The sequence below is a fragment of the Trypanosoma cruzi genome, genomic scaffold (assembly GCF_000209065.1).
Source record: "Trypanosoma cruzi strain CL Brener 1047053517167 genomic scaffold, whole genome shotgun sequence".
Classification (NCBI taxonomy): domain Eukaryota; phylum Euglenozoa; class Kinetoplastea; order Trypanosomatida; family Trypanosomatidae; genus Trypanosoma; species Trypanosoma cruzi.
This window is the reverse complement of record NW_001849497.1, coordinates 185,228-201,149: the sequence shown is the minus strand read 5'-3', so window position 1 is coordinate 201,149 and position 15,922 is coordinate 185,228. Positions and strand designations below refer to the sequence as shown.

Below are 15,922 nucleotides of genomic sequence, written 5' to 3'. Positions count from 1 at the left end.
GGCCGCTCGATACGATCAGCCGAGTGCAGCACCCTTGTGGGCAAGAGCTCGCGAAATTTTTCCAAGCAGCGGATAATTCAGGGTTGTTTGGTGTCCAGTGTGTGAACACGCAAACAGATATTGACAGAGAGTGCCTCTGACCCCCATCATTCATAATTCGGAAACAAAAATTTAGACCACAACGTGTGATGCAGCGGCCGCTCGAAAACGATCAGCCGAGTGCAGCACCCTTGTGGGCAAGAGCTCGCGAAATTCCTCCAAGCAGCGGATAATTCAGGGTTGTTTGGTGTCCAGTGTGTGAACACGCAAACAGATATTGACAGAGAGTGCCTCTGACCCCCATCATTCACAATTGGAAACAAAAATTTAGACCACAACGTGTGATGTAGCAGCCGCTCGAAAACGATCAGCCGAGTGCAGCACCCGTGTGGGCAAGAGCTCGCGAAATTCCTCCAAGCAGCGGATAATTCAGGGTTGTTTGGTGTCCAGTGTGTGAACACGCAAACAGATATTGACAGAGAGTGCCTCTGACCCCCACCATTCATAATTGGAAACAAAAATTTAGACCACAACGTGTGATGCAGCGGCCGCTCGAAAACGATCAGCCGAGTGCAGCACCCGTGTGGGCAAGAGCTCGCGAAATTCCTCCAAGCAGCGGATAATTCAGGGTTGTTTGGTGTCCAGTGTGTGAACACGCAAACAGATATTGACAGAGGGTACCTCTGACCCCCATCATTCATAATTGGAAACAAAAATTTAGACCACAACGTGTGATGCAGCAGCCGCTCGAAAACGATCAGCCGAGTGCAGCACCCGTGTGGGCAAGAGCTCGCGAAATTCCTCCAAGCAGCGGATAATTCAGGGTTGTTTGGTGTCCAGTGTGTGAACACGCAAACAGATATTGACAGAGAGTACCTCTGACCCCCACCATTCATAATTGGAAACAAAAATTTAGACCACGACGTGTGATGCAGCAGCCGCTCGAAAACGATCAGCCGAGTGCAGCACCCGTGTGGGCAAGAGCTCGCGAAATTCCTCCAAGCAGCGGATAATTCAGGGTTGTTTGGTGTCCAGTGTGTGAACACGCAAACAGATATTGACAGAGGGTACCTCTGACCCCCATCATTCATAATTGGAAACAAAAATTTAGACCACAACGTGTGATGCAGCGGCCGCTCGAAAACGATCAGCCGAGTGCAGCACCCGTGTGGGCAAGAGCTCGCGAAATTCCCCCAAGCAGCGGATAACTCAGGGTTGTTTGGTGTCCAGTGTGTGAACACGCAAACAGATAGTGACAGAGAGTGCCTCTGACCCCCACCATTCATAATTGGAAACAAAAATTTAGACCACGACGTGTGATGCAGCAGCCGCTCGAAAACGATCAGCCGAGTGCAGCACCCGTGTGGGCAAGAGCTCGCGAAATTCCTCCAAGCAGCGGATAATTCAGGGTTGTTTGGTGTCCAGTGTGTGAACACGCAAACAGATAGTGACAGAGAGTGCCTCTGACTCCCACCATTCACAATCGGAAACAAAAATTTGGACCACAACATGTGATGCAGCAGCCGCTCGAAAACGATCAGCCGAGTGCAGCACCCGTGTGGGCAAGAGCTCGCGAAATTCCTCCAAGCAGCGGATAATTCAGGGTTGTTTGGTGTCCAGTGTGTGAACACGCAAACAGATATTGATAGAGAGCGTCTCTGACCCCCCACCATTCATAATTGGGAACAAAAATTTGGACCACTATGTGGTGGTGCAATGGTCGCTCTTTTTGGTGAGGGATTGACGTCACCACCGGCACAGAGGGTTCCTTGTGATCTGCAGGGCGCGTGCGCAGGCCTGACGAAGAGAGGGCAGGAGTCGCATCGCGCCTGTGCGCGGTGCCGCCACTCGGGGACCAATGTCCGGGTCAACACCAGGAAGAGAGTCCTCACCACACCTACAAGCGCCTGTCATGCGGTGTGCGCGCCTTCCTTTTCCTCCCGCACTTCCTTTCAGTACAGTCGCTTCACTGCGGTGAGGAAATTCACTTGCCAGGCATTGACGCAGTCCTGCGGGAGGGATCGTGCCATGACGGCATCAGCGTCCGCTGTCACGTTGCGTGAAATTCCGCGGTGTCATGGGGAAAATGTGGATTCACCTGTGCGATCTCGATCCGCCTGTGAAAGCGGCACGGCACAAATCTCCTCGCCGACGTCGTCGTGCACCTCCAGCGGGCCAAGGCGGAGTGATTCCATCGCCGAGAGGGAGTCTGTGGCGACAGGAACTCGTGTGGGCGATTGGGATGCTGCTGCCAGGCGGGGAACTGGGAAGTGTCTGTGGCCATGCTGAGTGGTGAGGCCCCACAGGCAGCGCAGCGGTCCCAGAAATGTGCGGGCCGCTTCGACGGCCGATCGTCTGACACCGTCCGGAGCGTCTTGGGCGTGCCGTGGCTGGAAGACGCCCACCCCGTCGCAGCTCACAGTGTCGCAGACAAAAATCCGGTGCTCAGCATGAGAGGCGCGGGTGTGGTGCGGGAAGATCCTCATGTGGCTGCGGACGCGTCGCATTCCGTCAAGTACGGCATCTCTCGGAAGCGGAATACTCGTCACTGCATTCCCATGTATCGACTGCGGCATGGTTTTCGAGCAGATTGCGCCACGCTCTTCCTCAATATACCAAAGAAGTGTGAGGCGTTCGTGCTGTGTGGGTTCGAGGAACCCAACAATCCTCCGCAGCGGTGCTAGATTAGCTGCCAGGTGGGCAGAAGTATCCTTCGTTGATGCGCGTGGGCCAAGAGATGCCGTACAGCTGTCGCGGTGCCGCACTTCCAGGCCGTGGAGGTAAGTGGAGTCCGGACACGGTGCGGTCGCCTCGCCACCGTGGTGCAACGCACTGTGAACGCACCCAACGAGAAAGGACCGCATGGTGTGCTGGGACGCACCAGCCTCTGCACCCAGCCGCAGCTGACAGCAGAGGGGCACGAACTGCTGTGCAGCGGCGGTGACGTGCAAACCAAAATTGAGAAGTCGATCAATCGCATTGCCGAGCAGACGCACAGGGTGCGACTTGACGCGTGGGTTCCCACCGCCCAGACGATAGTCGGCCGTATCCTCGTCAGACCGTCAGCGTGAAACGATGCAGAACAGAGCGGCCCCGCTCCTGTCCGCGCTGATTATCGGGCTGTGCTCGGCAGCCCATGTGGCCACAACGGGCACGGCAAATGGCATTGCCGCAGCACATGCACGGCCGTCCGCACCCAAGGCAACCAGCGTGCGGTCTTCAACGTGCATGAACGCCGACGCAAAGTGAATGCCGTCCAGGCGGCGCAGCAGACCATCCACGTGGCGGTGAAGGAGCTGGGGCCGCACGACGCTGCATTGGGCTGCCGTCCTCCGTCCCTGCAGTGTGTGATGGCAAATGGTGGTCCGACTCCATGTAAACGGGTGGATGTCCAGTGGGAGACACGCAGTACGCGTTGCGCAGTCACGTCGGGAAACGAGACGATGCGGCCGCTAATCCGCGTTGCCTGTGCCGGGTCGTCGGACAGCTCACACTCCATGCCGCTTGGGGTGGTGGCGAGGTCCTCTCCTGCCGTCGTTGACTTAAGCGACCGTCACGCAGCTCATGGTGTGAATTCAGGTAGCACGCAATAGGCGCTGCAGAACCAAGGCGACAAATGGTGCTCGCAAAGTGAGCAGCGTGAGCGATTGCCAGAAAAAGGCTGCAGAGGTTCACCACGTACATGCTGGGGCTGGCCGGTGGGCGCACGCGGAAGGCAGTGGTCTCCACGCAGTTGTTGCCAGCAGCGACAGGCGCTCGCACGGCAAGGTCTGGCGCACCAAGAAGGCCACGCCACCGGCACGCCCACTGCACGTCTGGCGGAAGTCACCGCAGCCAACGAGCCTCGTCGCTGGGCACTCTCGTGCCTGCACTCCTGCAGAAGAACCATGTCGGGCTGTTGCTGCGCCAGTCGAGCAGCAAGGGCAATCCTGAAGGGCGAAGGGCTGGAAGTTCCGAGCTGCCAGATAACTACGAGGCCATCCTCATCGGGGCTGCGGCTCCTGCGGACACCACCGCAGCGGGTGATGCCGACGGAGTGACCGCAATGAAACGACTGTGCGGTTCTGTCAGTCGGGCTGCAGGCAAACCGTCTCGCCGCTCCACAAACGACAGTGCGCGGGACCCTCTCGAGGGGTGACGCCGTCGTGGTCCCCATCACGCTCGCAGCAATGCCCTGCCGCAACACTCCCACAGAGAGACAAGGAAGAGTGCGTGGATGTGTGTCGAGAACACAGCGACTGTCATCGTCAGAGAAGGCCATCGTGGCACCGTCCGTCACGCGCCAGCACATACTAAGCAACACAGTTACCCGGCAAAGCAAAAACAACGAGGAGAGGAGAATGACCCCAAGAGCTGGCAGCACCTTCACGCATGGCGGGCATCGTGAAGCCGCGTCAGCCGGCCCCAAGCGGAATGCAAAAAGGCGTCACGCCATCGCCAACAAATTCTTTCAGAGCACCATGCGACTAGTTATGTCTGTGTGCGTGTGCGCTGGAGAAGCAGAAAAAAAAAAAGAAGCACAGGGAGGACATCATCAGCGCAGCAAGAGGCACAGCTGGATGGCAGCGATGCATGCGGTACAGCCCCAACCTCTCCAATCACGCACGGTGGCAGCACACACACCCATCCACAAAAACAAAAAGAAAAAAACAAAACAAAAAACACGGCGGCAGGGTGCGGCTGTGCGTGTGTGGCGCTGCGGGTGTCTGCCAGCCCTGGCCGCAATAAAAAAAAAAACAAGAGGGAAAGAAATGTGTGCTCCGCCCCACAGGCCCTCGTCGCACGCCCACACGTCACGGCTCCCTCAGCGCGCCGTTCGTCGCGGCCCCTCCTCATGCGTGCAGCAGGCGAGGCGCACAGGGCCGTCGTCATGAGCGTGTCGGTGGGTGTGCGAGTGGAGCAGTTGGGCGGGAAACACACGGCACCCCTCACAGGAAGAGTGCAGCAGGAAACGATTAAAAGAGCAGAAAAGTAGAAAAGAAAAAACGCGTCCATAGTGATTGCCCCCAAAAGCAAAAAAGAAGAAAAGGGATGGGGGAGTTAGTAATTAAAAAACAAAAGACTGAAAAACAGAAAAGAATTAAAAAAAAGACACACACTCGCACAACACAATAAAGAAAAAATGGAAAAAAAAAAAAAAAAGCACAACTAAAAACAATAATAAAAAAGGGAGAAAAAACTTAAAAACGCGCAACAAAGCAAACAGGGGGGAAAGCAATGTTATTTAGGAAGAGAAATTCATTGCCAGGTGTGTGTGTGTTGATGCAGGGGAGGTCGCAAGTGTCCCACGCGGCTGCCAGTCACACCTCACAGTGCCGCAAACCCCCACAGTCCCAACAGCAGAAGAAACAGCGATGGCACCATTCCGCTCTCACGCATGGTGCCAGCGTCGGTGTTATTCCCCTGCGACACATTTCCAAGGCTGCTGCTGAGTGCCGTAGCATTGACTTCCTTGTCCTGTGCATGGATCCCCTGGCCATTCGTTCTTCCCGCCGTCTCCCCATTCGCACCACTGCTCCCCATCAACGATTCCTGTTTTGTCTGCTGTGATCCGCCAGGAGTAGACTGAATCGCTGTACCGGCAATAGGCGTATTCACCGGAGATGGAATAGGGGCTTTATTCGGCTTTAGCGCAGTAATCTCCGAGAAAGTCAACGGGCGGTTGTACAGCAGGACGTTCGTCACCGTCACAGACACGCCTTCTTGGCCTCTTTTGTTGTCTGCGCTGCCTCCATCCCCTCCAATGTAGAAGTGTGAGATTCCTTTCGAATCCTTATTTTCCAGTGCACATGGCGCTTCTCCCACACGCTGACCATCAACGTACGCGGAGCCATGGGTACCGTCCTGTAGCATAAGCACCAGCTGGTGTGTAGTGCCTGGCTCCCAACCGCGGCTGTGCTCCGTCGTCGGTTCTCCATCGCACAGCAATTCCCACTTCTTCTCTTTTTTGTACGACAACTCCATAAGTTTGTCTTCACCGTCCAGACGCACACCCACCACTGGAATAGCACCATCCTGCGTCGGCTCACCGTCGATGGACACCGTCGCCACAAGAGTGAAGTTGTAGTTCGCAAAGTGGTACAGCTGATTCTCCCCCTGCTCGCCAACGGGCCACTCCGCCCACGCTCCCTGGAACTTCACGCCCTTCTTTGAATCTACTGTGGCCGCTGCTGCACCGCCATCATTCCCCTTTACTGTGGCGTTCACCCCGAGGTACTCGTCCCTCCATGTCTTATCAAAGAAGTTGCCGGACAAAAAGCCAACCAGCCCAGCCGTGACCTTCACAGCGCTGCAGGCATCGTCAGGTGAGGCACTCTTCTCAGGACTCCCAGAAGGGCACAGTTTGGAGACAATTTCGTCCACTTCCTTCCACGTCGCCAGCACCTCCTTCACCCGCTGCAGCTGCTCAGTCAGAAGCACAGAGACCATACCGAGTGATGATCTGCCATTGCCCCTCTTCTTCTCGTACAGTGCAATCAACTTCTCCTCATTATTATCTTTACCACTTTTGTACAACAGGGAGCTGGCGGCAACGTCCTCTTCATCTTCTCCGGATATCGGCCCAATATCAGCAATGTGCGTGTTGTCCGTCAGCCAAAGACGGAGTTCACCGTTTCGATTATCTTCTCCGTTCCTAATCGAATACACTGGCAGACTGACAAGCATCACGTCCCTGTCCTCAAACTTCGCTGTGATGAACCCGCTCTTAACGTCCCTCCCGCGTCTCTTACCTTCCTTTTGGTCGCTGCCCCACACGCGCGAGAGTGTCCCAAGTGCCTCCGTCCACGAATCCCCCTTGTCGCCGGACTCGTAAACCCTGCGGCGGCCATCATCACACACTGTCATCATCATGAGTTTGTCCTTCTCCCACTCCACGACGGAGGGATCACCGCAGCCACCGTCAGACATCCCCTTCGACAGTTTCCAAATTTTATTATCCCTCGAGGAATATAGGATCAGCGAAACGGTCTTTCCATCATCTTCAGTGCCCCCATTCTCCTGCTTTGTACCTTCCAATGGAAACACAAGCGTACCGTCACCCATCTTTACACCCGATCCACCGCCGCCAATCACGGAATTCAACGATTTGAGTTGTTCGTCATTGGAATCCCACGGGATAACGTAAGTATCATTCCAAAAAATTCTGTTTTTACTGCCTTCAGCTCTGACGTTCCCCTTCACCAGCAAAAGTTCAAATGGAGTCGCCTCAGACGCAACCGATTCACAATTGCGGGCATTTTCATTTATGTAGATTCCAGCAAGCATGTAAATATCACTTCCCCTCGCGACTGTTGTTGGTCGGAACACAAGTACTCCCGTCCCGCTTTGGGAAGCAGCCGCAACTACTGTTTGGGAGGGGCATTCCCCTCCGTCAGTAGAACATTCCTCCAGTACTTCCGTCTTCACCTGAGTTGTTTCCAGGGCTTTTGGTGTTCCATCACTCAACTTTAGGAGCTCCGAGGCAATGCCAGTAAATGTGTATTCACCCTTCTTGTACTGCGCCTCGGCAACGGCAAACACGTCACCCTCCATCTCAACAAGACTGGGAACACGGAGCAAACTCACTGTTTCATCACCTTTCAAATCTCTCCAAACAAAACGTTTACCCTTTGAAGATTCCGGACATGACGCCGTCTCATCTTCCGCAGCTGCACCAGTGCCGCAGCACATCATCATAAAAAGAAGGAGCACCACCGCAGAGTAAAAGAGATGCCGCGACATGTTGGGCCTCTGCGGCTCACTCCCTCTTCCTTCCCTCCTCCTTCCGCTGGATCCGGTCACGCGGCGACAGTTGTGTTTGTTGGGTGCCTTGACAGCAGCAACACGTGAGAGCATACAAGTATGTGTGTGTGTGGGCGGTTTGTGTGCTGTTGCCGGTCCTTCAGTACCCTCGAATTTCACGGTAGCGTTTGGTCGTAAATTCCTTCTTGTTTCAGTAAAAAAAAAAAAAAAAAAATACCGAATAAAAGAGGTAAAACAGTAAGCACCGTCACCCATCCACAGCGAGTGGCACCATCATCCCCACCATAGTCACTCCCAACAGCAACAACTCACGCACACATACACACGGAACGAGAAGGAAGAACAGTGCACCGGGAACACACAACAAATGCCAGCAGCAGCAGGAGCCACGGCGGGTGCGTAATTATTCGTCACGCATCAGCACGCACTGAGCAACGCCCACAAAAAAAACAATCAGCAGGATCCAAAAGGATCCAACCGCCCTTCGCAGCACCTACGCGCTGCCGCCAGTCCGTTTGCTGCTGTCTCATCAATCGCACCCGCTCTGCCACCGCACGTGCGGCACCACCCCGCACAGCCAGACAATACCGCACCGAATAATCCGCAGCTGGAGAGACACGTCGGCACGCCCAGCTGCTCGGCGGGAATCCATACACACTTATCCCAGGCACTATCAATGCCACGTCACCCATGGCAGCACTCCAAGAAAGTCACGCTCGCTGCACGGTAACAAAACAAGAAGCGGTGTTGCGTCATTCCTCTTCCCAAGTGCTGCCACAGCCAAAATCCTGTGCGTGCGTGCGTTCCCAGCGTTCACGCCGCTCCACAGCGTGTGCAACACGGTCTGAGTGTGTGTGCATGTGCCTTTGTGTTTGGCAGCGCCTAAACTTGCGGAGCGGCTGTGCGGATCAAGAGAGTCAGAAGAAAGCAACGGCAGAGAGAGGCAGATAGCACACACGCACAAATTCCTCATATCATAAACACACACGCACACGCAGCCCGCGGAATGGGTGCTCTCAACCACAAAACAATGAAAAAACAAAACAAAAAGCCGAAGCGTGGGACGACCAGCGCACACACTCTCATTGCTCCCGTAAAGCAAAACACACACACAGGGAGAGAGAGAGAGAGGTCGCCCACTCAATGCAATGGAAACAAAAACAGTTACGGTGCTCCGCCCATGCAGCCAGGCATGACGGCAGCGGTGCGTGTCGTGCAAAAGAGGGCACCAACGGGCCTGCATGGGTGTGCATGCATATATACAATGGGCACATTATGTGTGTGCTTCGTGGGATGAGGTGAGGGCGAGAGTCCATGCAAGGGGACACACACAGAGAGAGTGAGTGAAGGACGAGTGTGTGTGCGGGCGGTGCACGGCTCTCTCTCCCTCACTCTCACGCGGCCACCACCGCAGCAGCAGCCGCACACGCAACAACAAGAAGAGGCAAAAGAGGGGAGGTGGCGTGGGAGACCGCGGTGCTGCCGTCACTTTCGCCATGCATCGCCGTGTCATTTCTTTTGGTGATGGTGACATTTTCTGTTGGGGATTCTTCTCCTGCTTAAACTTCCGTCGTTGTTGGTGATAGTTCGGCGGAGGATGATCGTGGAGTTGTTTGTGTTACTGGTGGGTTGCTGGTATTAGGTGTTGGGCTTGTAGTGGCTTTCAGACCGACGTCTCCCTTCTCCTTCTCCTTTTCAACTGCATCTCCACTATCATCTGGAATTTCTGCGGCTTCTTCTGAAGTAGAGGAGCCCTGTTTTGCTTTAGATTCTGACCTCTCCTTTGGCTGCTCGTTGGGCAATGCGGTTCCAAGAGACATTGTTTCCGACTGTAGACCCTTTTCTGAAGGTTGCGTGCTCTGAACTAATGGGGCATCGATGGCAGAAGATGAAGAAATGCCAGCCGTAGAAAGAGGAAAAACTGAAGAGTCACCTCGAGAACTGCCACCGCCTCCTCCACTAGTTCCAACACCACCATTGGGGTCCAAGACAGTTCAACCACCGGAACCTAAACCGTCAACAGCAGATTGTTTGCCACCATCAGAAGCAGAATTATCCAAATTGGAACCTTCACCTCTTTTAGAATCTCCAACAGAACTGCCACCGGGTCGAGTTCCATCAGATTCTGGTGATTGTGGCGGTCTTATTGCTTGGCCCGCCTGTCCTGCATGTTCTGCTGTTTTATCTCCACTGGTCAACATTTTGTCTGCTGGTGTTGGAGATGGGTTCCTTTCGTTTTCTTTTGGGCCATCGCGTTGCTGCGTTCCTTCTGAATGATCTTTTGGTTGTTCTTCTCCATCACTTCTTGTTGCCTTATCTTCCGCTTTCTTTACTTCTACTTGTTCTTCTTTTCCTGCCGCCCCACCATTATCTCTTGGTGGTTGTTTGACAGAAGTTTTTTGAGGGCTGACATTCTTTAATTTTCGCGCATCTAACGGTTCTTCTGAGGTGCTCAACACTTCACCGACTGGATTTCGTATATCCAGTTCTTCTTCATGGCCGCCCTTAGATAAAGACTCTGAAGCCCTCGATAGTTCACCTTGTAGTTCACCAACACCATCACCAAACGATACCCCCACCGCCGGCACCGCACCACAGCACGCAGAGGGCACACACCAGCAGCACACGGCCAGTCATCATCATCGCCATCACTCCCGTCACTTGCGTGTAGCTTTAAGCACAAAATAACTCCACGTCAACGCAAAAAGCAAAAGGAGAGACGGTACACAACCACACACAACCACCGCACAGTCACAAATGGCAATGCACGCACCATGAGGCAGTTAGAATCAGTACAATTGCAGAACTCACACACAGTCCCGCAAACCAGAAGTTAAAAAGCAGTAAAAAAGCACAACAACGGAGTTGACACTCCGGCAAAACTCCCAAAAAGTAAAAAAAAAAAAATCGATCAGGCACGACTTTTATTTTATTTGCCAAGCAGCACAATGTAAACGGCCACTGGTTTGTGTATACGTAATGCATGGACTGAATAAATCAAAAAAAGATCGTACTGTTCCACGAGCCCACACAACATTTCTCACACTTCATTGCGGCATCCGGCCTGTTTCTCCAATCCTCCTTTCGTGCAGTCCGTGGGACGCACAGCAATGAGGCCGGCACCGCGTGTAGGCAATGGAATGAAACAAGGGGAAGAAACACGTCACTCATGACAGTGTGCAGCAACCGACTATTGGCAGAAAAACACAGGGATGCTGATTATTCCAATAGGGTAAAAGCAGCAAAAATAAATAAAATAAAATAAAAAAAACTTAAATTGTCGACAAAACTCAGTGGGTAATGCTGGCAAGCTGCACAGCTATTTTTCCACGAAAAGCCGCAGTTCCACCCTCCCTCACACCTCAGCAGAGTGCCGCAGTGTCTCACAGCCCAAGAAGCAGAAGCAACATCACCCGAGACACACATCCATGCACGGTGATGTCACGAATTTCAGCCATGGCCAACAAGTCCGTGAAATGCCCGTGCTCACAAAAACCGTTGCTCACAAGTGATGCCGCGTCGTGCTCCGATGGGATCTCTGGTTTCCCAGACGTTGTGCGCAAATAATCCTGTGCGGCATCAGCGCCACCCGACACGTTATCACTCTTTCAACATTTGCTAGGGCCGTGCTGGGCTCAGGCGTGGCTGTTGTACCATTCAAGGGCACTAGATCACTGTTGCTGAGTGGATCGGGGTCGCTGTCCGTGCCCACGACAGTGCGGCATACGTGCCCTATTCATGCTCAACGTCTTGTTAGTTGCTGGCGACTGCGTTGGCGGTGGACGGCTCGTCGTCTCTCGCTGAGCATGCCACTGGATCCGCTGCGCTGCCAATCTGCTCCCCGGACAGCCGAGCTGCCTGTGGGGCCTCACCGCACAGCTGCTGGCAGCCTTGCATGCTCCAGCCGAGCGGAGTGTCCTGCCACTCAGCATGGCCACAGACACTTCCCAGTTCCCCGCCTGGCAGCAGCATCCCAATCGCCCACACGAGTTCCTGCTGCCAAAGACTCCCTCTCGGCGATGGAGTCGCTATGCCTTGGCCCGTTGGAGGTGCACGACGACGTCGGCGAGGGAATTTGCGCCGTACCGCATTCACTGGAGGATCGAGGTCGTACAGCTGGCTTCACATTTTTCCCATGACACTGCGGAATCCCACGCAACGTGACAGCGGACGCTGATGCCGTCATGGCACGATCCCTCCCGCAGGGCTGCGTCAATGCCTGGCACGTGGACTTCCTCACTGCAGTGAAGCGACTGTACTGAAAGAAAGTGCGGGAGGAAAAGGAAGGCGCGCACACCGCATGACAGGCACTTGACGGTGTAAAAGAAAAAAAAAACATTCCCGGTGTCCAGGCAGATATCGGGCAACGAATGAAGACTTTGTGTGCAGGTGCGATGCGACTCCTGCGCACTTTTCGTCAGGCCCGCACGCGCCCTGCAGATCACGAGTGGCCTTGTGTCGTTGGTGCCGTCCCCCCCCTCACCGAGGAGACCGGCCCGCCGCTGCCTCCGCCGGAACCTCTTCCAGACGTGAGCGCCGCCAGTCCTTACCGACCAGCGAGCGGCGGATTGGCGGCCTCCTGCCCAATCTGCGGCAGAGTGCGCTCGTCCGTCCACAATATGGAGGACACGCGCCCGACGTGCTCAGCCTTGCGTTTTGATAGTTGGAGAAGTCCTTGCACGCGGATGCTGTAATGGCCCCACCGTCTTCCTAGCAGACGCCTCGCGCGCAGGAAACACAAACGCGGGCACCGAGGATGGACTAGGCCCTTCCGCCAGCGCCCCATCACAGACGCCACGGGCTGCTGATCCCACGACGGACCACGGGAGACTCCGCTTCATCCACTGTGGGAATGCCTTCGTTGTTGAGAGTAAGGACTGCGACTGTTTGGAACTGCCCCAGCCCGCACAACGGTCAGTATGAGACTGGATACTCGCCTCGTTGCTACGGACGGCCCTTGCGCTGCTCACTCTTTACTTTAGCAGCATACAACTAAAACAAGATAAAAGGTTGCTTTGTGATGAATATTTTCTGCGCTTTCCGTGGGCCAACAATTTACGTGGTGTGCGGGGATCATTCCCTTTTTTACTGTTATTTTGCCTTTGTGTTGCTGTGTGCGCTGCACCTCCTCTTGTGTGTGTGCGTACCCTCCGTGAGGGGTGCGGCACAACGGACCGCTCTCGCCGTATGCACATGCGGTGGAGCCTTGTGTGTGTTGTTTTTTAATTTTTGCTTTTTTACTTTTTAGAACTTCTGGTTTGCAGGGCGGCGTTTGAGATTTGCAGTTGTACTGATTTCATCTGTATTATTTTTGTGTGCGTTTCTGTTATTTTTTACTGTGTGTGACTCTCATTGCTGGATGGAACGGTGCGTTGTTGTGTGTCCTTTCTTTCCTTTTGCTTTCACTCTGCGTTGACGGGGAGTTAGTTTGTGCTGAAGGCTGCACGCAAGTGACGGGAGTGATGGCGATGATGATGACTGGCCGTGTGCTGCTGGTGTGTGCTCTCTTCGTGCTGTGGTGGGGTTTTTCTGGAGTTGCGGTCGACGGTGCTGGCGGTGGCGATGGCAGTGCGGGTGAGGATTTGAGGGCGTTGTGGCTTACCCGGCTGCGGAGGGAATGCGCGGAGGAGGTCATCAGGAGGACGGGAGGCAGTGCGAATGCATCCACCGTTGAGGAATGCGTGCGTCGGGGGCTGGAGAGTTTGCGTGCCGTTGTGGATGGCCGTCGTCGTTGGAGACATCAGCAGTTTGCCGTTGCTGCTGCTGCTGATATTGCTGGGAATTTTATCAATCCTGGATCTTCCTCACAGGGACAGTCAGGGACTGGTGCTGGTTTGGAGGACAAAACACCACTTGAACCAGCGTTGGAACCACCGCCAGAAAAATTGGATAAAGCACCAGGGAACGGAGATGCGTTACAGACGCCCGCAGAGATTCCTGGCCCCCCCCGAAACCAGATCTGAAAAAATGCTAAATGAAAGAAGTGAAAAAGAAGTAAAAGGCGACCGAGCCCCAGTGAAACGGATTGGTGAAGGTGTCAGTATCGATATTGACGAGGAAGACGATGGAGCCGCTGAAATATCAGATGAAAATCCAAAACACGACGACGGCGAAGAAGCAACGAATACAAGAGAGATAAACGGGGGAAAAGGAAGCTTGAACAGGGAAGATGAAATCAGTGGAAATCATCATGTCAGTGATGATATTTCCGCTGGACTACATGTAGCTCTTCCATCTGTTTCGCACGTTAACGGTAAAGCCACTCAAAGTGTTGAAGGGGCAAATGGCACCGTTGGAGAAGAAGGACCTGCTGGCCAAACGATAGTCCAACAAGCACAGGGATCACCAGCGCCAGAGGAACCAACCGTGGAATTCATTCAGAAAGAAGATACATCTAAAGCGCCAAAAGAAAAAGGGCATCACGTGGGTAAAGGAAAAGAACAAACAACAGTCGAAGAAAAACCAACAGAAGAAGCAGCAGCGGGAAACAATGCGGAGGACAGTCACGTAACGGAGGCTCAAACACCAGAACAAGATGAACCAAACAACACAAATGTAAACGTTGAAAAAACAGAAGAGAAAAAAAACGATGAATCCAGCAAAAACGAAGAGAAATCAACGAAAGACAAAGAGCGAGAAAAGAATGCAGTGAATTCAAAAAATGAGGAAAAAGAAGAAACCAAAGAAGAATGGGTAGCCGATGAAAAAGAAACGACATCAGTCGAAAAAAAAATGGCAGCAGTCCAAAGCCTTACAAAAAATAATACGACGACACCTGGCGACAGCGACGGCAGCACCGCGGTCTCCCACGCCACCTCCCCTCTTTTGCCTCTTCTTCTTCTTGTTGCGTGTGCGGCTGCGGCTGCGGTGGTGGCCGCGTGAGAGTGATTGAGACAGAGCCGTGCACCGCCCGCACACACACTCGTCCTTCACTCACTCTCTGTGTGTGTGTCCCCTTGCATGGACTCTCGCCCTCACCTCATCCCACGCAGCACACACATAATGTGCCCATTGTATATATGCATGCACACCCATGCAGGCCCGTTGGTGCTCTCTTTTGCACCACACGCACCGCTGCCGTTCTGCCTGGCTGCATGGGCGCAGCACCGTAACTGTTTCTGTTTTGTTTTTATTGCATTGAGTGGGCGACCTCTCTCTCTCTCTCTCTCTCCCTGTGTGTGTGTTTTGCTTTACGGGAGCAATGAGAGTGTGTGCGCTGGTCGTCCCACGCTTCGGCTTTTTTTGTTGTTTTTTGTAAATTTAATTTTTTTTACTGTTTGCTTTAAAATTTTTTGCTAGTCTTTTCTGTTTTTCAGTCTTTTGTTTTTTAATTACTAACTCCCCCATCCCTTCTTTTTTTTGCTTTTGGGGGCAATCACTATGGGCGTTTTTTCTTTTCCACTCTTTTAATTGTTTCTTGCTGCACTCTTCCTGTGAGGGGTGCCGTGTGTTTCCCGCCCAACTGCTCCACTCGCACACCCACCGACACGCTCATGACGACGGTCCTGTGCGCCTCGCCTGCTGCACGCATGAGGAGGGGCCGCGACGAACGGCGCGCTGAGGGAGCCGTGACGTGTGGGCGTGCGACGAGGGCCGGTGGGGCGGAGCACACATTTCTTTCCCTCTTGTTTTTTTTTTTATTGCGGCCAGGGCGGGCAGACACCCGCAGCGCCACACACAGCCACAGCCACACCCTGCCGCCGTGTTTTTCTTTTTCTTTTGTTTTTTTTTTCTGTGGACGGGTGTGTGTTCTACCACCGTGCGGTGATGGAGGGTGGGGAGCTGTGCTGTACGTATTGCCATCCAGCCGCGCATTCTCACTGTCTTCCTTGCTTAATGGGTGTCTGCTGCACACCGTCATGAGCGACGTGTTTCCCCCCTTTGTTTGTTTTTGCCCACACGCGGTGCCGGCTCCGCGGCTGTGCGTCCCACGGACTGCACGAAACGATGATTGGAAAAACGGGCCGGATGCCGCATGAAATGTGAAGGGTGTTGTGTGGGCTGGTGGAACAGTAAGGTCTTTTCTTTGACCTCTTTTTCTTGTTGCAGGCAATATGCACACACAAACACATGACTGTATGGTACTGCTTGGCACATGAAATGAACTTCTTTCCGAATCAAATTTTTTCTTTTTTTAAAT

At 53.7% G+C, this 15,922-nt stretch overlaps 2 protein-coding genes and 2 pseudogenes across 2 annotated transcripts, besides 17 other annotated features; 1 reads left to right on the top strand and 3 right to left on the bottom strand.

The window, feature by feature from the left end:
- Positions 1–1,164: a sequence feature (areas not merged during assembly with more than two copies in the genome that could not be assigned to a particular haplotype).
- Positions 147–1,712, bottom strand: Tc00.1047053506973.140 (uncharacterized protein; the record flags this gene model as incomplete). The annotated part of the gene is made up of 1 exon (XM_812728.1): positions 147–1,712. One exon carries the CDS (start codon positions 1,710–1,712, stop codon positions 147–149), a length of 1,566 nt encoding a protein of 521 aa, XP_817821.1.
- Positions 1,165–2,130: a sequence feature (haploid, Esmeraldo-like haplotype).
- Positions 1,734–3,413: a mobile genetic element.
- Positions 2,131–11,925: a sequence feature (areas not merged during assembly with more than two copies in the genome that could not be assigned to a particular haplotype).
- Positions 5,089–5,218: a sequence feature (T-rich).
- On the bottom strand, positions 5,347–8,037 carry Tc00.1047053506973.120 (trans-sialidase, putative; the record flags this gene model as incomplete). Its single annotated transcript, XM_812727.1, has 1 exon — positions 5,347–8,037. One exon carries the CDS (start codon positions 8,035–8,037, stop codon positions 5,347–5,349), a length of 2,691 nt encoding a protein of 896 aa, XP_817820.1.
- Positions 7,977–7,998: a sequence feature (AT_rich).
- On the bottom strand, positions 9,175–10,431 carry Tc00.1047053506973.105 (annotated as a pseudogene).
- Positions 11,026–11,061: a sequence feature (AT_rich).
- Positions 11,926–12,259: a sequence feature (heterozygous, non-Esmeraldo-like haplotype).
- Positions 12,260–13,164: a sequence feature (areas merged during assembly that could not be assigned to a particular haplotype. This can correspond to areas where the two haplotypes were merged or to regions with more than two copies in the genome that were merged during assembly.).
- Positions 13,165–13,277: a sequence feature (heterozygous, non-Esmeraldo-like haplotype).
- Positions 13,243–14,664, top strand: Tc00.1047053506973.90 (annotated as a pseudogene).
- Positions 13,278–13,307: a sequence feature (areas merged during assembly that could not be assigned to a particular haplotype. This can correspond to areas where the two haplotypes were merged or to regions with more than two copies in the genome that were merged during assembly.).
- Positions 13,308–13,666: a sequence feature (heterozygous, Esmeraldo-like haplotype).
- Positions 13,667–13,740: a sequence feature (haploid, non-Esmeraldo-like haplotype).
- Positions 13,741–14,367: a sequence feature (areas merged during assembly that could not be assigned to a particular haplotype. This can correspond to areas where the two haplotypes were merged or to regions with more than two copies in the genome that were merged during assembly.).
- Positions 14,368–14,539: a sequence feature (haploid, non-Esmeraldo-like haplotype).
- Positions 14,540–15,922: part of a sequence feature (areas not merged during assembly with more than two copies in the genome that could not be assigned to a particular haplotype) that runs on past the window's edge.
- Positions 14,933–14,956: a microsatellite.